The following is a 23847-nucleotide window of genomic DNA, read 5'->3' as shown; positions in this document are numbered from 1 at the left end:
AAAATTCCCTTTGGGAAGCCCAAAAAGACACCTCAAAGGCACAAAGCAGCTGCAGAGGTGCATTGTGTTATTTCTTACTTGAGCAAATCTATAAATACCAGAGATTTATTTAATTATGTTTATCACAGAACTACTGCTTACCTGGCAGTAATTTAATCAAAGTAATACCAAGAGGTGCTGCTACAAGAAAGAAATATATTTGAAATGGTTCTTGTCGGTTCATTCTATTTAATTTTTAATTTTAACTATTTGACTAGGTAAGTCACATGATTCAAGTGTGAAGAAATATGTTTTATTATTTTTGAATTAGTCACTTCCTGAAGAGTTTTGCATTTGATGATGAATTTCTATATGGAATCAGGCCAACATTGGTCCTTTCAGAAGTATTCAGTAAGCACTGACATTTTAACAAGCACTAAAAGAGTCCGGCTTTTCACTTGTAGGGGTTGTTAAAATTTCTGGTTTGAAGACTGCCTTCATGATCTGGCCATAGCTTCTTACTGTCTGCACTTTTCTGTACTTAATATTTTTCTTTAGAAATGGCTCAAAAATTTTTTTTACTAGTTTGGCCTCCTCCCTAAGCAAATCCTTGAAATCTTGGATATGAAGTACATTTTCATATGTACATATGAAAATGTACTTATTTCATAAGTACATTTTCATGAAGTACATTAAAATGTACACTATACATCTGTCTCTCCCCCAAAACTATCTCATGGACCCAGAGCTGTGCTGTGCGATCCCCCGTCAAGGAAAGACTTGTTGGTCAGCTCCCAGGAGTGTGGTCAGCAGACAGCTGTCAGCTGTCAGCTCCTTCTAGACTAGGTCTGCAGATGCCACCTCACCTGAGGTCACATCCTCACAGGGCAGCCTGAACCGGGATTCCGTGAGGTGGGGGAGAGGAGAGAGAGAGAGAGAGGCACTGAGGTACTAAGGCCTGGCCGTCTCAGTCTGATGCATGTCAATTCTGATCTGCAATATTTCCTCCAGAGCTTTCCCACTGGAGTGGCTAAGGCTTTGCCAAACCTGCTTTGTATTTTGATTTCCTCTCTGCCCAATCCCACTTCACCCCCTTCCTTTCTCGTGTTGATTCCAAATAAGCAACTTGTACCTCCATCTCTATCTCAGCATCTGTTTCCAAAGAACCCAACCTACAATACCATGCTTGAGAAAATACTGTCCTAAATCATATTTTTAGGACAAGTGTCAAAAGGTCTTTATAAAGACTTTGAAATAAAGCATGCAATTTAAAAATAAAGGCCATGGAGTTCCCTGGTGGTGCAGTGGTTAAGAATCTGCCTGCCAATGCAGGGGACACTGGTTTGAGCCCTGGTCCAGGAAGATCCCACATGCTGGAGCAACTAAGCCCGTGCACCACAACTACTGAGCTTGTGGTCTAGAGCCCGCATGCCACAGCTACTGAAGCCCCCGCGCACCTAGAGCCTGTGCTCCACAACAAGAGAAGCCACCACAATGAGAAGCCCGTGCACTGCAACGAAGAGCAGCCCCCGCTCGCCGCAACTACAGAAAGCCCGTGCGCAGCAACGAAGACCCAACGCAGACATTAAATAAATAAATAAATAAATAAATAAATAAATAAAAATAAAGGCCATGAATATGATTTTATGTGATTGACAGTAATGTGGCTTTTATACAAGGTGTCTAAAACTCAGTGCAATTTTAAGTCATCTAGTAAATGCTAGATGTACTACTTGGAAGTTATAAAAGTATAAGAGCTGTTCAGATGATGGTTGAAAATCAAACTAAAAAATTATTGTAATGGATTAAATAAAAAGGAATGTTAAATCCCAGGACAAATGCTGTTTTTTAAAAATGAGGCTCGTTGAACGCAGCGGCACCTCTATAGGTTGCTGTTTTCTCCTCCAGTGGACCCGGACCTGCGCTCCAGCAGCCATGTCTAAGGGACCTGCAGTTGGCATTGATCTTGGCACCACCTATTCTTGTGTGGGTGTCTTCCAGCACGGAAAGGTGGAAATAATTGCCAATGATCAGGGGAACCGAACTACCCCAAGCTATGTCGCCTTTACTGATACTGAACGATTGATCAGTGATGCTGCAAAGAACCAAGTTGCAATGAATCCCACCAACACGGTTTTTGATGCCAAACGCCTCATTGGACGAAGATTTGATGATGCTGTTGTCCAGTCTGATATGAAGCATTGGCCCTTCATGGTGGTGAATGATGCAGGCAGGCCTAAGGTTCAAGTAGAATACAAGGGAGAGACAAAAAGTTTTTATCCAGAGGAGGTGTCATCCATGGTTTTGACAAAGATGAAGGAAATAGCAGAAGCCTACCTTGGGAAGACTGTTACCAATGCTGTTGTCACAGTACCCGCTTACTTTAATGATTCTCAGCGTCAGGCTACCAAAGATGCTGGAACTATTGCTGGGCTCAATGTACTTAGAATTATCAATGAGCCAACTGCTGCTGCTATTGCCTATGGCTTAGACAAAAAGGTTGGTGCAGAAAGAAATGTGCTGATCTTTGATTTAGGTGGTGGCACTTTTGATGTGTCAATCCTCACTATTGAGGATGGAATCTTTGAGGTCAAATCTACAGCTGGAGATAGCCACTTAGGTGGAGAAGACTTTGACAACCGGATGGTCAACCATTTTATTGCAGAATTCAAGCGCAAGCACAAGAAGGACATCAGTGAGAACAAGAGGGCTGTCCGTCGCCTTCGTACTGCTTGTGAGCGTGCTAAGCGCACTCTCTCTTCCAGCACCCAGGCCAGTATTAAGATTGATTCCCTCTATGAAGGAATCGACTTCTATACCTCAATTACCCGTGCCCGATTTGAAGAACTGAATGCTGACCTGTTCCGTGGCACACTGGACCCTGTGGAGAAAGCCCTTCGGGATGCCAAGCTAGACAAGTCTCAGATCCATGATATTGTCCTGGTGGGTGGTTCAACCCGCATCCCCAAGATTCAGAAACTTCTACAGGACTTCTTCAACGGGAAGGAACTGAATAAGAGCATCAACCCCGATGAGGCTGTTGCTTATGGTGCAGCTGTCCAGGCAGCCATTTTATCTGGAGACAAATCTGAAAATGTTCAAGACTTGCTGCTGTTGGATGTCACTCCTCTTTCCCTTGGAATTGAAACTGCTGGTGGAGTCATGACTGTCCTCATCAAGCGCAACACCACCATTCCCACCAAGCAGACGCAGACGCAGACCTTCACAACCTACTCGGACAACCAGCCCGGTGTACTCATTCAGGTTTATGAAGGTGAGCGTGCCATGACCAAGGATAACAACCTGCTTGGCAAGTTTGAACTCACAGGCATACCTCCTGCCCCGCGTGGTGTTCCTCAGATTGAAGTCACTTTTGATATTGATGCCAATGGCATCCTCAATGTCTCTGCTGTGGATAAGAGCACAGGAAAAGAGAACAAGATTACCATCACTAATGACAAGGGCCGTTTGAGCAAGGAGGACATTGAACGCATGGTTCAGGAAGCAGAGAAGTATAAAGCTGAAGATGAGAAGCAGCGGGATAAGGTGTCTTCGAAGAATTCTCTTGAATCCTATGCTTTCAACATGAAAGCTACTGTTGAGGATGAGAAACTTCAAGGCAAGATTAATGATGAGGACAAACAGAAGATTCTTGATAAGTGTAATGAAATAATCAACTGGCTTGATAAGAACCAGACTGCAGACAAGGAAGAATTTGAACATCAGCAGAAGGAGCTGGAAAAAGTCTGCAACCCCATCATTCCCAAGCTGTACCAGAGCGCGGGAGGCATGCCAGGAGGAATGCCAGGAGGGACGCCCGGGGGCTTCCCTGGTGGTGGAGCTCCTCCGTCTGGTGGTGCCTCCTCTGGGCCCACCATTGAAGAGGTTGATTAAGCCAGCCTAGCATAGGTGTAGCATTGTTCCACACAACATTGAAGGACCCAAATTTGTAGCAAATTCCATGGCAGTTTTAAAGTTGAGCTGCTGCAGTAAACTGGGCATTCTTGATACTTGAACGTGGAATGTGTGCACAGGGAAAGGAAATAACATTGCACTTTACAAGCACTGTATTGTAAGTGGAAAATGCAATGTCTTAAATAAAACTGTATTTAAAATTGGCACCATAAAAAAAATGAGACTAAATTACATTCTTCTATCATTTTATTCACAAATTAAGCCTGTGTATGAAAAAATTCAATATATTCCAGAATTTTGATTCCTTTCTGAAATCTCCTGCAAACAAAGAAATGAGCAGAAGAGAAACTGCTAGTCCATTCAGTAAATACCTGAAACCACTGTAACAGAACCCTGTTTGAAATCCATAGGTATAACAATTATTATTTCTCAAATTTCATGATTTAGGAAAACTTTGTCTTACTGCCAGACAATTCTGAATCTAAATTAGGCAGAATACACGTGAATCAGTAGAGCACTGTTTAAGGCCAATAACAGGGGATGTCTTAAAGGATAAATGGTTCAGCAAAATCTTAAAATACTGAGATTGTGGTAAAACTGTTAGTATTCAGAGAATACTTATTTAATTCTCCTGGGTTACCTTTTATATCTAAGCATTGAATAAAGATACTTATGTCCTAAAACTTGCCCCATGGTAAGAATTATGTGGGATATCTGTTAAATTGACTCCTATACCTTTTCCCTAGAATGGATTCCAATTCAGTTGGTTTGGTGCAGGGCCTAGGAATCTGTATCATTAACACAGTCCCATATTTCCTATATTCAGACAAGTTTGAGAAACAGCTCATTAAGACATCTATATTTAAAATATCAAACCTGCTTTTAACAGTCATCCACTGCTGCTTTAAGGGCTGTGATGTGTATTCAGGGACACCTGAATACGTATTTGCATGCGACCGGCTATAGCACTGTTAACAAGCCAACAGTGTCTGCATTCTATGACTGTGTGGTCTGGTTAGCTTCATTCTGTTCCAAGAACATACTTTCCCCAAATCCTGGTCAGCTGTCTGGCAAAGTAAGCTACTTGTTGCAAACAGAACTGAGAGCTCCTGGATTGAAAAATTCAAATCTATCACCACTGCTAGAAAAGTGCACATTTAAAAATCAAACAAACAAAAATGTGATCATTTTACTAGGTAAAATTCAAAAGCACTTTAAAACCACCACTATATATATCTTAGTGTGAAACTACTTTAAATAAATAGAAATCCCTTAAGTGTAATGTTTTTGGTAAACATTATTTAAGTATGATATACATACAGGAAAGTGCTTGAATCATGTGTGTGAATTTTTACAAAATGAACACACCCATGTATGGCAGGATCCACAAGAATCAAAACATTACCAACACCCTAGAAGCCCCCCATATTCCACCCTCTTGATGACACTCCCTTCCCTACATGTGTAACTGCTAACCTGACTTCAAACCCCATATATTAGTTTTATGCTTTTGAATTCTATATAAATGGAATCATACAGTATACTTTCTTTTGTTTGGCTTCTTTAAACATTATTAGTGAGGTTCATTCATGTTGTTGCATTAACTCTCATGTCTATATAGTATTTCACTGTGTGAATATACCACAACCCACTTATCCATTCTTCCATACTACCATTTAGGTACTTTCCAGCTTGGGGCTATTACAAATAGTGCTGCTATAAACGTTTCGGGTCATATCTTCTGGTTGTGAGCATGTATGTATGCATTTCTATTGTGTATTAGGTATTACTAACTCAACTTTATAGATACCACCCAAAGTAGTTCTCCAAAGTGGCTGTAGAAATTTATGCTCCCACCAAAAATGTATGAGTTCTGGTTGCTCCACATCTGTATCAACACTTGGTATTCTCTGCCCTTTCCATTTTAGTCATTCTAGTGTATATAAAATTGTATCTCGTAGTAATTTTAATTCACATTTCCCAGATGACTAGAAGCTGAGCATCATTATTCAACGATTTTGTGAGGTGCCTGTTCAGGTCTTTCATCCATTTATCGATGTCATCATTTATCTCTGTCTTTTTGTTTTTTTGACTTGGAGTTCTTCATATATTCTGGATATAAATCCTTAATAAGGTATTTATAATTGTTTATGTTCTTACTCCTCCCCACTTTAAAGACTTCTGTTATATAATTTTGGTAAAAATGGCTATTTCTAGACTCACCTTCCTAAACTCTGGCTCAAACTCAACAGTCTCTCAAACACATTTTCCTTCTAAAAATGACTTGAGTCATGACAATGTCGACAAGCACCTTGGCTAGCCAGTCATTTCTCCTTACTTTTCTTCTGATTACTTTATCTGTCTCACATTTATAAACCCAACTTCTTGGTTCTGAATGAAAAGTACATAATAAGGAAAAGATATACAGTATGATTGAGTACAAAGAGACACCAGAAATCAGGAGGTCTGAATTCTGATATTAAGTGGCTGTGTGACACTGGGCAAATCAGTTAAACTTCCATTTCTCTTCTGTATTATGAGGGGGTTGGAATACATGATCAAAATCCCCACTAATCCAAAAGCTGCTTTACTTTCAGGAGCATTAAACCCCACATTTGCCTATTTATAACCATAATTGGTGTGTGTACTATCTGCTCTTTGAAAGACATCTTTTCTCTTTGAAGAGATGCTCTTTTAAAAACTCTTTTCAAAGAGTGTCCCAATCCTTTTACAGGGCGCTTCTTTATGTTGCAGAACAATGGCTTTTCAGTTATTGATTGAACAATCTTTTTTTCCTGTGTTCTTAAGAGGCCTGAAGCAGATGCTATGAGTTCCCCACCCAAATCTCTTCAGCCACGAGTACCATTTCAGTGCCCACCAGCTGACCTCCCAACTGCCGGCACCTAAATCTCTTCGCAGAGGGTTTCCTGTGGCCACCAGAGCCCAATCTACTTATACTCATGTGCTGGGCACTGACTCTCCTTGTCTTTGTGGGAACAGCCTTCAGTGGATGACTGACAGCAGGTGGCTGTCAATCAATGATGCTGAAAGGACGCTAGTTCCTTTGCACCCCAGGTGGAATATAACCAGGTGCATATTTTTCAGTTGTTCCCACAACTCCTCAGCAGGATGGTGCTCCAAAATGTTGACTTGCTTGATAAGAACACGTATTGGCTTCCTTCAATTCTGTCTTAATTCTCTATTCCCCCACTGGTGCTTTCCTAGGATCACATCCCAAAGAAACTGCCTGCACGCAAATACATGTCTCAGTGTCAACTTCTGGGGGAACTCGAACTAAAACGGAGCCCTTAGAACAACTTCAGAGGCATTTTATCATACCTCACCTGGGAAAATTGGTTCCCTTCTTCATACTCTTATATTGTGGCAATACGTTAAAACTAATAACCTGAAAATATTGGATTATTACCAAAAAAGACTAAAAATCACCCATTCTATAATGAATAAGCTTTCCCATGAATTTTAAAGTATTTCTCTACATAAAGTTGGTGCTCAACAGTAATGCAGAGTTTTTCATTTCACACTGTTTCTTACTCCTTTAGAAATTGTTAAAAATACACTTAAGGAAATAAAATCCATGTTGCTACATTGGATCTTAAGTACCTTGGCTTGCAAAATTACGAATTACAAAGCTTTAGTTCATCTGCCAAAAGTAGAGATGAGTACACTGATTTCCTTTCATTTATAAGTCTACTTTTAGAAACCATTCATTTTTTCAATTTAAAGTAATATTCAGAATGCTATGGGATTCCATGTACTATATTTCCAAATCACAGTGGTACATGATTATAGGACTTTTTGCAGTCTATAGTGAGGGCGCCAATTCAATTTCATGATCTTAAGTAACAATCTATAAAGAGGGAAATAAAAAACTTTAAAGTTCATACTGAAAACAAGCCAAAATACAATAAGGTGGCACGTTTTTTTAGCAGATCTTGCCACACCCACAAAAAAAAGGAAAAATGTTAATTTAAATCCACTTTTTATTCTTTCATAGATTTTAACAATTATACACAACTTTTAACACAAAGATAGTGAAACCTCAAGGATAAGGAGGCAATATATATGACCTCTTCTATTCGTTCGTCAGGATGGAAGGAAGTTTCCAAAGGGTACAATGTGTGAGATTTAACACTGGAAAAATACATATGAAACTTGTTAACTGGCTCCACTTAGGATCAGGCACAGCACAATAAATATAGAATTGCATCATCTTTTTAAAAGATTGTTGTTAACTTTAACACATTCTTACTAAAGAAATATGATCAGTGACCAATGTGAAATTCTACAACATATGGGTGAAGGGACACTTACAATGAGGCTCTGAGCAAAGTTTCTCTAGCATCTTCACACCCATACATCAACATTCTTAAAAAGGAGTTAAGAATGTACATTGCAAATTCAGAACAACACAAAAGAAACTTGGTCAAACTTTCTTCGTCATATCATTCATTACTAACACAATCCTAGTTTGGTGGTAGGTTTAAGGTAGGAATTGAAAGTTTTTGAAATTCTTTTAATTTCCACTGGTCTTAGGGCCTCTGGGTAGGAGGCCACATTGGAAAGCAAACTGATTCAGCAGCACCATTACATCCACGTCTCAACAAATCACTGCACAATTTTTATCTTCCAATATTCTGAAAGGTTAAAAAAAGATACATGGCAGAATACTTATCCTGAATAGCAGGCCACTGTAAGAACATGTAATCTGCAAGGATTTAAACAAACATAGCTGAATTCTCTAACTGCATCTTTCCTTAACAGTCCAAAAGAAATACATTACCTAATGTGCCTTATCATACAAACAAGGAAACTTTTATTTTAAAACATATACTTAAAAGATAGGAAGAAATGATCTTTTTTTCACATGACCCAGATTCTGTTATCAGCAGATATAAGAATTAACTTCATCCCTATGAAACAGAATGGAAACTGTTATGCTGCTACAGCTACAGGTATTCTGGGAAATCTTTTGAGCCAGTGAATCAAAAACCACATGAAAGAATAATATTTTTTACAATCAGGAAGCTGGTTCTTCAAAAATTCAATTAGCAAACAAACAAACATGTGACACATGTCATTATCTTGTAAAAACATAATGCCACTCTGGCCCCAAGAATCACTAAAGCCCAGCTGGTCCTTAAAGGTGCAAACAGCCTTTAACCACTACTAAATATCTTCTCTGTGGCATTTTACTGCCCATCACACTGCCACATGATTCTCAGAAGCTTAGGCTTCTACGATGTTTGAGGAAAAAAAAGAGGGTGTGATGTGGATCAAGTTCTCGGTGATTGTTTTAAATGTAATTTTAAAAAGAATTTCCTAGTAATGTAGTATAATAGTCCTTGATACTGAATTTTTCCTAGTGAAATAAAATAGGCTTTAACAAGATGATGTTAATCTAAGTTTGATCACCTGGCTCCTTTTTCACTTTTTTAGAGGGCACTGATTCATCTATTGTGCTGAGTCCCACAAATGCCTGCTTTAAAAACAGTACAGTTCTCAACAGTTTCCCACAAATATTCTTGATTTATACTGGGGGAACAACACATAATAGAAACATTAATTATTCATGTTTAAAAAAAGTAATTATTTCCTATAAAGCAGGTTACTTAGCAAAATGCTAAGCTGCAAATAACTTTACCACACAGATATTGAGTCATTTCACAAAGAACCTGACAAAATGTATAGAAGTCTGGCCTTCCACTCCAAATTCATTGCAAAGAGAGTACACGCAGTAGTCCTGTTTACAATTTAATGGTGATGAGGAAAGGGAAAACCTAGGACAAGGAGAGACATCACCCTACATACAAGTTTACAGTAGTGTAGCCATTGTATATCATATTTACTACATTCACCACTTTGGAGAAAGGATCAGGGAGGCCCTTCAAACACTGGAACAAAGGAATGTTTGTTTTATATAAGACCTACCAAATAAACAGGGAAACAAATGATAACACACATAGGCACTAGTCTCAAAGCTGCACAATAAAGAAGCAAAGGGTTTGAGATGAGAAATTTAGGAAAATATACACATATGAGGGCTTGCTGAGGAAAAGAAGGAAAGAAATCACAGTTCTAATCTTCAAGGCTACGGAATGCATTCTGCATATCTTCAAGAAGTTGTGCATAGTCGGCCTTGATCTTTGCCTCACCATCTTTCACTGGATCCTGAAAGAAGACATTATAGAATTCAACTTACCTTTGGAAAATAATTTTCAGAACACATAGTGAGTTATTTATATTTACTATATTTGAGTACTAGGTTGAGGTACACTGGTAAAACACAGGCAGGAGGCAGAATTTACCTTATTTTTCTTTTTTCCTTTAAGGGTAGAAATGTATAAAGGAGTAGTTTATAGACAAAATTTTAAAGACAAATGTTTAAAGTTTAAAGACAAAATTTCTGTTTTGTGTCTTGCTTGCTAACTGTATTCAACAACCAATGGATTTACCCTCAACAATATGCAAAATATTAGGAAATTATGCAGCAATGCGTATTAGATGCATTCCTCTCTGTGTATATGATAGTTGGAATTTAATCAAAACAGAATTTACTATTCAAGGTCTGGTAGTATCACGTTGGGACAGGGGAGTAAAATTTCTAAAATAACCTCAAAATGCACCCCATTTAAAATCTGTATGGAAAGCAACTTAATTGAATAAAATGTATGAAAGAAACCTTAAAGTGTTTAAGCCCTCTGACCCAATCATTACACTTCTGAGAACATATACTAGGAAAATACACAAAACCAACTACATGAACAAAGTTGTCCATACCAACAACTGGAAATTTCCTAAATGCCTAAGAATAAGAAAATATTATTCTCCAGCCACAAAATAGTGCTATAGAAAAATACTTAATGATATTAAAGAACTGAAATGTTAATTTGATACAATGTACCTGTAAACAGAAAAAAGACAGCACCTTTAGTTATACTACCAGAAGTCATCACTATTATATTATTGCATATATTTTTTTATCATCTTCCTATGAATGTATAATTTTTAAAAATAAAATTTGGATCAAATTACATATGGAATTTCCTTGCAACCAACTTTTTTCACTAATTATACCATAAGCGTTTCCCTGTGTCTTTGGACATTCTTTGAAAAAAAGATGTTAATGCCTTTATAATATTTTTGCTGTAATGTACATGCCACAATGGCTCCGTTCACTTTTGGATGACATTTAAAAGTTTAATATACAATCTTCTGCATACATCCATATCAAAATCTCTAATTATTTCCTTGGGTTATATGTTTTGAAATGGAAAGACAGGACTCAAAGGGTGTCAATATTTTAAAATCCTTGATACAGTGACTGTCTATTTACACAAATTTACTTCCAATCTATAATGCAAACACTATATACATAACATACACATTCAGAGAATCACTCTTAATTTCTCAGTAGGAGATTAGTAAATATACTTGGATGTCATGACTTAGAAATAATTAAATACAACTCGACTGATCAAGTATTTTAAGAACAATCTTACACATTTGAGTTTCTACAGATAATTTCACTTAATTATCTATTTATGTCTTGTGTACTTCCCAAAGAATGAGAGTCTACTTAAAAGTAAAAATGATGTGTAATAGGATACTTGAAGTAAGCAGCAGAAATCGTTTCAGAGGAGCATCGGGATTAGATATTAACAGGCACTTGAGGTAAAGTAATTGCTGCTTAGCAATGATTTTAGCTCTAAATTGCCTGGCAGTTAAGACAAAAGGGAAAACACGTCAGCGTTTATTTTAGACGTGACATACTATAATCTTTATCATGTGAATTCCTATTTGAACATAGCTTTGAGGTCTCTTCTGGTTTTACATAACCCGAGCATGTATGAAAATGATAAATGCCAGTTTCACACACCAGGTTTGGGACCCAAATATTTTAAAAAATCAAAAAGAAACACTTACTACTAAAACAAGTTTATGGTAGAAACAAATATACCTTGAATTTCATGGAGGAAAGCTTATAGAGGATCTCCCCCATGTGCTCACGGATAATGGACCATGTGATTTTATTGTCACTCTGGGCAGTGGTTTCAACAGCTCTGCGGGCCATATCATAAAATGCAATCATGTTGGACAGCATCCCTACTGTCTTGTAGAATGGGCAGAACCTAGGATAAATGAAAGTCAAAATAATAAACAAAAACAAAATCCAAAGCAAGTTCATAGTTTTTACTTCATCTGTAAAATACCAGAGCATTAACTTCTTTATTTAGATATGCACACTACTTATATTTATTGCATGATACATAAGGAATGAAAAAAGAATAGTGGAAAAGATCAATAATACTTAACCAGAGTTTTTGGACAGAGATGTCTCAGGAATAGGGGGTGGATGGAGAGAAGGAGCTATGTATTCTTTTATTTAAAGAGTGACGTTAATTTTTGTTAACACAATCAAACAGGAAGAACAATGAAACAGTACTGCTACAATCTAATGACTCTCTGAGGGTTTGTGTTTGTACAGTGCAGTTAAAGCAGTTACCCAAATGGTAAAATAACTGAGTTGTAAAGACTCCCTTGTGACAGTCGGTGAAGGTTTAATAAATAATAGGAAAGCAGGGAACTGTAATTTCCTAAAGTTAATAAGCATTCCCTTTCTCCATTAATGTGTTCATTTTCATTTACCCATATCTTTTAATAATGAAGACACAGAAGTTAATATTCAACTTGGATCACATGCATTCTAATCAAATTTCCAACGCATTTAAACTTATTTGCATACACAATTTCATGCACACTCTCTATTACACTCTTTTCAAATAATTTTCCCCTTGTGGAGTTATCTTTGTGTGGATGGTTCCTAGAGCTTCTTAAGTTCCTGATACAGATTGTTTTTGAGCCTTACTGATTATACTGTCATATTTTCTGCTTGTCTTACATTCTGGTAATGTTCCTATGTGTTCAGTTTCCACTTCAGACTTATATGGGGCCAAATATGATTGAGGGAGAAAAACTAGCCTATGATGAAAGGGTTCAAATTATCAAAGTTTAAAAGAAATGGGAACTTTTAAATAAGCCATGGAAGTAGCAGAGACAATAATGAAAAACAAGCACTGGGCAGGAGTAGCAGGGACTGGTGAGACATCCGACAGGGACTTCAGTAGAAAGAAAAAGAATAGGACTCTTGGGCTTCCCTGGTGGTGCAGTGGTTAAGAATCCACCTGCCAATGCAGGGGACATGAGTTCAAGTCCTTGTCCAGGAAGATCCCACATGCCGCGGAGCAACTAAGCCCATGCACCACAACTACTGAGCCTGCACTCTAGAGCCCACGAGCCACAACTACTGAGCCCACGTGCCACAACTACTGAAGTCCGCATGCCTAGAGCCTGTGCTCTGCAACAAGAGAAGCCACCATAATGAGAAGCCCGTGCTCTGCAACAAAGAGTAGCCTCCGCTCTCTGCAACTAGAGAAAGCCCGCGTGCAGCAACGAAGACCCAACGCAGCCAAAAATAAATAAATAAATAAATAAAGAATAGAATTCTTGGGAAATGAGGCACGGAAGTACATTATTTAGGAAAAGAGTAGAAGAGGCACGGGCTGTGGTAACAGGTAGTGAGAAAAGCTTCTGAAAGAGGCAATGATCCCCAGGCTCCGTACACTAAGCCACAATTTAATCTAATTAAAGATGGCTGGATAATGAGTGAAAACACTGTCATAACTGGGAAAATGAGCCAACTCAAGATAAGGGAACATACTGGATCACTAGATGTCTGCTATGAAAATATAAAATAAACCTATACACTGAGTCAGAGTGTGTCTGTATGAGAAAAAAAAGGCGGGGAGGGTTTTAATGTGTAGGCAGCTCCTTCTTCAAAACTTGATAGAATATCCTCAAATTAAAAAAAGAAAATCAGGCTAGATTACCTGTCATAAGGAGTATATCCATTTTGTTGAAGGAAATCATCTTTGATAAGTTTTGCTACCTCCAGAGTGATTTTATCTGTTTCTGCTAGTGAAGCCTAGAAGAGGAAAAAATACATTTTTAGAAATTTACTGCCACAATGTGGGACCAATAGTTCTAATCAGTTAGCGTGCAGAAACCACATAATCAACACACGATCACCTATCATTAATAAATTCACTTCATAACTGTTTCCTGATTGATGTTCTTTTTTGGATTTTGTTGTGAAAAACATATAACATAAATTTACCATCGTAACCATTTTTAAGTGTAGTTCAGTAGGTTAAGTATGTTCACATTGTTGTGAAACAGATTTCCATAACTTTTCATCTTACAAATTTGAAACTCTATACCCATTAAACAACAACTCTTCTTCCACCCTCCCGGGCCCTGTTAACCACTACTCTACTTTCTATTTCTATGAATTTGACTACTTTAGATACATTATATGTAAGTATTTGTCTTTTTGTGACTCGTTTATTTCACCTAACATAATGTCCCCTCAAGGTTCATCCATGTTGCAGCATGTGTTAGAATTTCCCTTCCTTTTCAAGGCTGAAATGGAACATTAATTCAATTGTGTGTGCGTGGGTGTGCGCGTGTGTGTGGGTGTGCACGTGTGCACGCGAGTGTGTTGCAAAGGACATCTGGGTTGCTCCCATCTTTTAGTGCTTAGATGTTTCTGTGAACATGGGTACACAAATAGGCTGATTTTTTTTGAAACACCACATAGAGAGAGAAATGCCCAGCCAACCCTTAGCTATTCCAGTCATCCTAGCCCAGGCACTAGACATGTGAGGGAAGCAACTTTCAAATGACTATGGTCTCAGCCACCATATGACTGCAAAAACTGTATGAGGGGACCCAAGCAAGACTGTATGAGGGGACCCAAGCAAGACTTCTATCTGAGCCCACTAACCCCAAAAACCATGAGCAAAAAAACACTATTTAAGCCACTAAATGTCGGAGTGGTTTGTTATTCAATAATAATCTAAACACCAATCATCTTTCCACAACACAAGCAGGTCCCTCAAATATCTGCTGGATAAAGGAATAATCTAAAATTCTATTCGTTTAAAGAATATTTAATAAATACTCATTTTCCCAGCAAGAATCTGCATATCCAAGGTTCTGTTTGTCCTTAAAAAGCTTCAGTGCAACTCACAGACCTGTCTTCCACAAGATTTTACAACCTACCTTTCCCACAAGCTGTACAATTTCTGCCAAGTCTTCTTCTTCCTGCAGAATCTCCTTAGCTTTGGTCCTCAGAGGAACAAACTCTGTGAAGTGTTTGTCATAGTACTCATCCAAGGCACGCATGTACTTGCTGTAGCTGATGAGCCAGTTGACAGACGGGAAATGCTTACGTTGAGCTAGTTTCTTATCTAAGCCCCAGAACACCTGATTTAAAGACAAAATCAAAAAAACATAAAAATTTTTCTTAAAAACAATTTTTTTTGAAGTACTGAAATATATTTGTTTGTCCTAAATATGCAATTCTATACTTTTCTGGTCAAATTATTTATCTTTTTAGTATATAACAAGTATAAATGAAATAGAATAAAACTGCAAATAGGAAAATGTATTTCTTTTAGTTTCAGTATGGGTAATATCTACAAATCAAAATTTCCTTAATAGTATGTCAAATCTGATAGCAAAAAAACTGACTCCTTTGAAGATTATGACAGTGCAATAAACAGATGAACCAGAAAATGCTTATTAAGATAGATACTTCACTTTAATGAAAACCTCTAAATGTTCTGAATAAATTCGGTTCCCTATCATTAAGGGCCAATCCTAAAAGATCTGACAGTCATTTTTCCAAGGCCAAACATTCGTATGTATTTTATGCATTCATAACTTTGCTCCCCATTTCCCTGTAATTCAAAATTCAAAATTTTAGCAAAGGTTAAACATCTTGAAAGTTGTAAATTTAGCCTCTGCCACTTCCTTTTATCTGAAACTGACCAAAATATAGGCAAATATTCTATTTTTCCCATATGAATAATACATATGCTTATAAATATATCAACATTAAAAAAATTATAGCTCTGATTTATATACATCTTTCATTTAGGCTTACTTTTAAAAAATTATTTATTTATTTATTTTTTATACAGCAGGTTCTTATTAGTTATCTATTTTATACATATTAATGTATACATGTCAATCCCAGTTTTCCAGTTCGTCCCACCCACCCCTCCCAGGCTTACTTTTAATGGCCAAGTTGGCTAGCTATCCACTAGAATTCATGCCCTTGTCACTGGGAAGCTGCCTAGGCAGAAACTACACTTTCCAAGCTTTGCTTTCGTCTGGGTGTGGCTAACAGAATGAGTGGAGTGACCACGCCTGAGCCCAAAGTAGGTGTGCCTTCTACACAGTCCCCCTGTACCAGCCAGATGCAGACAATTACCAGGCTAGGTGGAGCCCAAGGTGGAAGAAGCGCTGGTTCTGGATCACTATGGAATAGAAAAGAGCTGCCCTCTGATAGGGTTACCTGCCTTGGACCATACCACGAGGAGAAACTTCTATGGGATTTTTGCCATTATATCTTTTTTGGGCCCATTTGTTTCTACTCCTAGGGTTACTCTAACTCAAAGTGTAGTATTACTCTAACATGAATAAAACTTTGCTACCCGGATGTATTTTCCACTTACAGATATTAAATCTATTATAAACTCTAGATAAAGAGCTAAGAAAGAACAGACAGCACTGAAGACTTTCAGTAGTAAGAATGTTGCTAAAACAGACTTTACCATTGCCTACTCTTCAGTGACCAAATGAAATACTTCACAATGATGCGGACAACATGAGGACGGCCTGGGGTGGGGTGGGGCTCAGAAGCTGACTACACTAGGGAAAGATATACCTGAACAATACCAAGAGTAGCAGATGTAACTGGATCAGAAAAATCACCACCAGGTGGAGAAACTCTAAATTTAAAAGAAGAAAAAGTCATTAGAAATGCTTATGAAAAATAACTTGTATATAAAAGCAATTTTTTGCAAGTCAATTTTAATGTAAATAACTTTAGAAATATGACCTTTGGAAAGAAAATCTTATACAAAAATCTTAAATAAAAACCAGTACTAAGTTGAAAATTAAGAATGACAACTATTAAACACCTTCTAGTTTGAGAAATGAGACAGATTTAATTATGATCTGTTTCACTATTCTAATCAAACAGATGAAGCAGGAAGGAAGGAAAAGGTCTGAGAACAAAGTATGGCTTTATGTGGGGATCGTGAATCTTCACATTGTTTTTATCATGATACAGTCTTACCTTAACATGTCTATAATTTTCTAAATTATTTCTAGGATATCGTGACTTGAATATAATAAATCAGTCAAGTCAAATCTATAGAACCAGAACATGTAGAGATGACCTAAACATGTGCATTTTAAAGAGCTCCCTGGATGACTCGAGTGCAACCTTGGTTAAGAATCACTGCTCTCCGGGGGGCTAAATATTGTCTCTTTAAAATAAATAACCTTTTTTCTTATGAAAAGTACAGTTTTGATGCTTACGCTCCTACAATGCTGACACTCCCTTCTCTCTCAGGATTTCCAAGACATTTCACTCTGCCAGCTCGCTCATAGAATGAGGCCAGACGGGCACCGAGATATGCAGGATATCCACTATCTGAAAAATGAAAAGAAATTTTAAAGAGAGGTTCTAAGCCAATCCCCAAATCCTAACAGTCTTGTTTATGTAATAAGCAATACAAAGACTTACCTGCAGGCATTTCAGCTAAGCGACCAGAGATTTCTCTAAGAGCCTCAGCCCATCTAGAGGTAGAGTCAGCCATCATACTGACGTGATAGCCCATGTCACGGAAATATTCCGACAGTGTAATTCCTAAAGTGGGAAGAATATTACAAGTTATAATCCTATAAAGTATAATCCTGACTTTTTCACCCTTAAGAAAAATTTAAAGCAATAAGTTCCTAAGACTGCTAGCTGTTCATCATAATCTGTGCTGCTTCTTTTGGGCGCACAGCTGAATTATATTGTCTAGCCTCCTCTGCATTTAGATGTGGCAAGTAATTGACCCCTATCTAATGGAATGTAAGAGTCATGTGTTCCACCACCAGGCAAGCCACACATCCTTCCATGCTACTTCTTCTGTCTGGCTTACTGAGAGGGCGAGAACTCCCAGGACCCACGGAAGGTATGTGTCGAAATGAAAGAGCTCTTCTCAGCCTGCGTCCCAGCCCAAAAATGATAGAATAATGAAGACTGCCCTGATCATCTGAAATAAACATCTATTATATTGAGCAATTACATGTTTGGGTTTATCATAGCCTAGTAAACATTTTTAAAAGTAGGAAAAGACTTTCCTCCCATTTTTTGTTGAGATAATTAGACATAGGCATCAAAAAATCCTCAACTAATTAGCTTGTTTGGTTATTTTTCAAAAGTAACAAATGTTATTAACGTGAGTAATAATCTTCATTATCCAGATCATTCTGCTATGCACATTGGATCCTCTCTTGTAAAATCACGTACAGTAAACCACTTAGAAGAAGCTAATATACAGAAAGAAGTCCTGGGTTCTACTTTCTATTCTGTCATTAATCTTAGCAAAATAACTTTATTTTCCCAGTGTGGTTTCCTAATCTGTGAAAATGGAATAACTCTCACCCTATCTATCTATACATATCAGATGAAATGATTTCTATAAATGCCCTCTGCAAAGTACAAAGTACTATACAACTCTAACATATTAGAAATGTATATTTGTTGCTACCTCATAAGCATCCCCAAATCTACTGCCCTAATTCCCTTATTTTACCAGTAAAGAAACAGATGCTTATATAAGTAAAACAAAATAGTTGCTGGAAAACTCAGAACTTTACTATTTATCATATTACATCCTTCAGAATAAAAAATACTGACTTAGGCTTCCAAAATATGATCCAAGGAACAAAGTCTTTAAGAAATACCACTTATCATTATTAAGGCTTAAAAAACACAGTAATTATCACATATGTCAATCTGATGGTAGAATTAGATCCTCTCTTATACAAGCACGCTATGTCTCTGTGATAACATTCACTAATGCCTGTGTGTATATATTTATTAAAAAGACTTGATAGAAGAGACAGATACGCATGACTAAACCTCAAAGAAGTCTCATAGACCACTTTCATAGACCTAAAGATATCAGTGCCTACAAGAAAAAAAAAAAAAAACCCTCAGACAAAACCAAAAGATAAGCAGGGGCTTCCCTGGTGGCGCAGTGGTTGAGAATCCACCTGCTAATGCAGGGGACACGGGTTCGAGCCCTGGTCTGGGAAGATCCCACATGCCACGGAGCAACTAGGCCCGTGAGCCACAACTACTGAGCCTGCGCGTCTGGAGCCTGTGCTCCGCAACAAGAGAGGCCACTATAGTGAGAGGCCCGCGCACCGTGATGAAGGGTGGCCCCCACTTGCCACAACTAGAGAAAGCCCTCGCACAGAAACGAAGACCCAACACAGCCAAAAGTAAATTAATTAATTAATTAAAAAAAAAAAAAAAAAGATAAGCAAACTAGGACAATATCTGCAACTCATAACAGATGAAAGACTGATTTCAAAGAACTTTACCAATCAGTATGATAAACAACTACTACCAATACAAAAATGGACAGAAGGCAGTTTTCATATGGTTAATGCACACAGAAAAGATGCTAGCTCACTGTAAGAAATACAGACCGAATAGGCATCTAATAAAGCAGGGACAGTAAAATGCTAATTGCCAGATCTAGGTGTGGGGTACATGGGAATTCACTGTAATATTCTTCTAACTTTTCTGTATGATAATTATCATAAGAAAGTGTTGAAGAAATTAGCACTGGTGAGTATGTGGAGAAGCAGAATTCTTGTCCACTGTTATTCCTTTTGAAGAGCTATTAGAAACTAAAATCTACATTAACAGTTGTATTCTTAGCAATTTTACTTCTAAGAACTTACCTGACAAAAATACAAAGAAACATGCGCATAAAACATACAAAGCCACAGTGTAAAAAACATGCTTAAGGATGTTTTATGGTGTGAAGTTTGTGGGAGCAAAAAAATTATCAATAATCCAAGTGCCCCCTAAAAGGATGCTGGTTAAATAAATTATGATATATCCATACAAAGGGATACTGTGCAGCCATTTAAAAGAAGTAGGTAGACTTCTTGTCCTAAAATAGTAGATGAATACGTCACTTTCTCCTTCTTCTCATAAGAGTAACCACCAAACAAGGAGAACAAGAAATACAGAAACACAAACTCCATTGTAAAAAACTAGGGGCCATGTTTAGCTTCACAACAAAATAATGAGGAAAGCCAACTAAATGAGATAAAAAACAAACAAGGGGGTGGAAAGACACCAAGAATTCACCTGAGGCTGCACATCTCAGATTAAGCTTTTGCAAACTAGAAGGTACATCCTGAGGGGCAAAACCAAGAATCCATTGTCTGGAACACAGTAAAAGGGGTACAGGGCTAGTGGCGGGGGTTCCTTGGACCCAGTTTGGCATCAAGGGGAAGTAGAGAGATGGGGACAAATAAAACAAAGGAAGGCACTCCTTTTCAGTAAGTAAACAGTGAATGAGGCAGGGTAGAAGAGAAAGAATTCATTGTAAGTGGCCTTGTAGCTGCGGATTTTTGTTGGCAGGAAAGAAAAAGTAAAATAACTTACACAACTCTATGCTATAACAAACTTCACAGATTACCAGGAAGAATTCCTGCTACCCTGGACCATAGTAACAACCATTCCCTCCCGTCTCCTGCAAAGATGAGTAATAGTAATAATAAACATCAGCACAGGAACTAAACAAAAATAAAAGGAGAAAAAAAGAGACAGAAGAGCAGAGTACAACAATGAACCTGCCAAGAAACAAATGAAAACTGTGACCACAATTAATTAATAAAAGAAAATCTTAATATTGCATCCTACCACAAAATAAAAATCTCAAGGAATATACAGTAAGATCACAAAAGATGTTTCATGAGCCAGCAGAACTCAGCAAAGAGCTAGAAGGACATAAAGTCTTCATTGGAAGCAATACAAAGAATATACGTTGATTACCCTGTGAAAAAATGGATAAAAGGCTAAATAAAAAGAATTAGAGAGGAAATGATGCATATGGAAACAGCTAAAGGAGACGCTATATGTTTAGCTTCAAGAAGATAACCATAATGGAAGAGAAAAAGTTTCAGAAACAATTCTCAAAAATTTTCCAAAATAAAAGACATATTCATAGATTGAAAAGGTACACTATGTCTCAGGAAAAAATTATCAGAACTATCAATACTGGGATATAGCCTAATCAAGTTATAAGACTTCAAGGTTAGGACTTCCCTGGTGGTGCCGTGGTTAGGAATCCACCTGCCAACGCAGGGGACACTGTTTTCAGCCCTGGTCTGGGCAGATCCCACATGCCACGGAGCAACTAAGCACGTGTGCCAGAACTACTGAGCCTGAGCTCTAGAGCCCGCGAGCCACAACTACTGAGCCCGTGTGCCACAAGTACTGAAGCCTGCGCACCTAGAGCCCAAGCTCCGAAACAAGAGAAGACACTGCAATGAGAAGCCCGTGCAACGCAAGGAAGAGTAGCCCTCACTTGCGGCAACTAGAGAAAGCCCGAGCGCAGCAACGAAGACCCAACAATGAAGGCCCGATGCAGCCAAAAATAAATTAAAAAAAAAAAAAAAAAGAAGAAGACTTCAAAGTTAAAGAGAAATTCCTTTGGGTAAAAAGAAAAATCACCTATAAAAGGAAAAAAAGTAGGCCAGCGTCAGATCTCTCCCCAGCACTTAATGCTGAAATAAGAGTTCTCTAGGCAAGAAATACTGATCAAAAAATTTTATACTCTGCCAAACTGTTAAAATTTAAAGGCAGCTGAAAACACCCAGACTTACAAAGAAACAAGAATTCAAATTTTGTCCAACCATGAAACAAATGGAAAAATTGTAGTCAAGGGACTGCCAGTGGGCATGACTCCATTTTACTAGGTCTAAGGCTAATACAAATATTGGATTTATGGTTATAGAACAGAATACGAACATTATAAATCCTGAAAATGCAGAAATCAAAGCACCAAAAGCTGGATGGAAGTGGGAGCAAAGATGGAAGATAATATATAAACATACTGATATTCAAAGTATTACAGTTCAAAGCTGATAATTCAAGTTATAGAGATACAGATATATTCAGAGATAGAGCAATGATAAAACATGTAGTGAAAAAAAAAAAACTAGTAGTAGAAGATACATCATTTTAAAGTCACCAAAAAGATTGTGGCAGCTCTATTAATGTCTTATATTGACATATTCTCAAGCTATAATAATATGTGAAATATTTTTTAAAAAATATTCTAGGAATATGGTTGTATGTATGAGGTACTTTAGAATGAAAGAAAAGTTCTTTGGAATAGAAAAAGTTTGGTGCTAGCTTTAAACTTAAGAACAGATAAGTTCATCGCTTTTATTCCAATTCACATACTCACCAGTATAAATAGAGGCTTCTCTAGCAGCAACAGGCATATTAGAGGTATTGGCTACCAACGCTGTCCTCTTCATAATTGACTCCACCTTACCATCAACTTCCATCGTGAGCTAGAGGCAAACAATCTATTAGTGATCCCCAGAACATTTCAGTCCCCTTTTCACAACTTGTTTATATTTAATCCCTCTTATAATGTGTATTTCCCATCACTCCAACCTCTTCCCTCTATCCCACTGTGCTGTAAAGAAAACAGCCAGTATTTCCATTTCATAAATGAAGTCCATTATTTTATGGAAAAAGGAATATTACTATAGTAACCTAGTAGATCATATAAAGGCTATGTAAAGTTCACACCTATAAATATTTTGCCTATTGTATCTTTCTCCCAATAACTGAAAACCACCAGACCACAAAAAGAAACTTTCAAGTGTTTGACTGAAAAATTCAAATTCCTCTCCTTGAGTATACAAACTGAATCACAGATATAATTAGAAAATTCCTTAAAAGATCCTTGACAAATGAGAGCATTGCTCCAGATCCAACATAAAGCTTTATTAATTGCCAATTAAAGTTGATTAGTGGTATTTTCTCTAGATTAGTATTGGAAGCTTTATAGATACAGACCTCTGGGAAGTCCCGGAGGACTTCAGACATCTCATTTCCTCTCTCACCACATCCTACGTAGATGATCACATCACTGTTGGAATACTTGGACAGAGACTGCGATATCACCGTCTTTCCACAGCCAAAAGCCCCAGGGATTGCAGTAGTTCCTCCCTGTACACATCTACACAAATAAAACAAGCATGGATTACTTTACTCGCTAATACATACCAATAAATAAAGTAGGTAAATGACACAGAAATACAAGTTAAAGAACAAAAGCACTTTATAATACTGTCATCTGTATCTATATATATACTTACAAAGACAGATATACAGATAGATATATAATAATTGCTCCCCTAGTTTCCACCTATAGCAGTATATGTTGTTTATTATAAATCAATCATTTCTATCATCTTCAATAGCAAAAAGTGAAAGTATATTCCATAAGGTAACTGGGGAAGATGAATATGAAAATAAATAAAACAGTACTAATGATATTCTGAATGCTTAAATAAATTAGTTTATGAAAGGACAATATAAGAATTAAAGCTAAAAGAAAAATATAAACGCTTTGAAAGTTGTCTTCTGAGGTAAAAAATAAGATCTAAGAAATTCCTCTTGTTACAGAGGTTAATAAACAAAGACTTTTGTTAAGGTGTTAAGTCAATCCCCTTTTACCCATTCAATAACGATTTATGAAGTACTTCCAAGGTACTACAAACTATGCTTGGAGATGCTGGAGAGACCACAGCGGAGAAAATAGCCATGTTTCTGTATTCACAGAACTCACATTCCAGTGGAGTAAACTGGAGTCAGCTTGTGATTACAGTACCATTTAGCAACCACTTTCAAACTTTCCCTAAAAAGTGTCAGTGGAGAGTGAAATACCCTTAAGGGCAGAGGGAAGTTAAGGGCAG

The 23847-nt window shown here is 37.5% G+C and overlaps 2 protein-coding genes across 2 annotated transcripts in view; one reads left to right on the top strand and one right to left on the bottom strand.

Annotated features, from left to right (window-relative positions):
* Positions 1 to 1845: 1845 nt before the first annotated feature.
* Positions 1846 to 4112, top strand: LOC133093933 (heat shock cognate 71 kDa protein-like). Its single transcript, XM_061194193.1, has one exon. The coding sequence runs from the start codon at positions 1915 to 1917 to the stop codon at positions 3871 to 3873; it is 1959 nt and encodes a 652-aa protein (XP_061050176.1). The 5' UTR covers positions 1846 to 1914; the 3' UTR covers positions 3874 to 4112.
* Positions 4113 to 7877: 3765 nt separating this feature from the next.
* Positions 7878 to 23847, bottom strand: part of ATP6V1A (ATPase H+ transporting V1 subunit A) — a 58219-nt gene continuing 42249 nt past the window's right edge. The window contains exons 8-16 of the mRNA XM_061194192.1: positions 22946 to 23108; positions 22323 to 22431; positions 17576 to 17698; positions 17368 to 17482; positions 16709 to 16772; positions 15037 to 15240; positions 13803 to 13897; positions 11873 to 12044; positions 7878 to 10083 (exon numbers count right to left, since the gene is read on the bottom strand). Of these exons, the coding sequence (XP_061050175.1) occupies positions 9991 to 10083; positions 11873 to 12044; positions 13803 to 13897; positions 15037 to 15240; positions 16709 to 16772; positions 17368 to 17482; positions 17576 to 17698; positions 22323 to 22431; positions 22946 to 23108 (1138 nt within the window). The 3' untranslated portion in view covers positions 7878 to 9990. The remainder of the gene's footprint in view (positions 10084 to 11872; positions 12045 to 13802; positions 13898 to 15036; positions 15241 to 16708; positions 16773 to 17367; positions 17483 to 17575; positions 17699 to 22322; positions 22432 to 22945; positions 23109 to 23847) is intronic.

This window comes from Eubalaena glacialis, chromosome 6, assembly GCF_028564815.1.
Source record: "Eubalaena glacialis isolate mEubGla1 chromosome 6, mEubGla1.1.hap2.+ XY, whole genome shotgun sequence".
NCBI lineage: Eukaryota > Metazoa > Chordata > Mammalia > Artiodactyla > Balaenidae > Eubalaena > Eubalaena glacialis.
The sequence above is the reverse complement of the archived record's forward strand: the minus strand, read 5'-3'. Positions and strand labels throughout refer to the sequence as shown.

Excerpts from the sequence above, each read along its gene's own strand:
- LOC133093933 (XM_061194193.1), top strand. The coding sequence starts at position 1,915 with ATGTCTAAGGGACCTGCAGTTGGCATTGATCTTGGCACCACCTATTCT.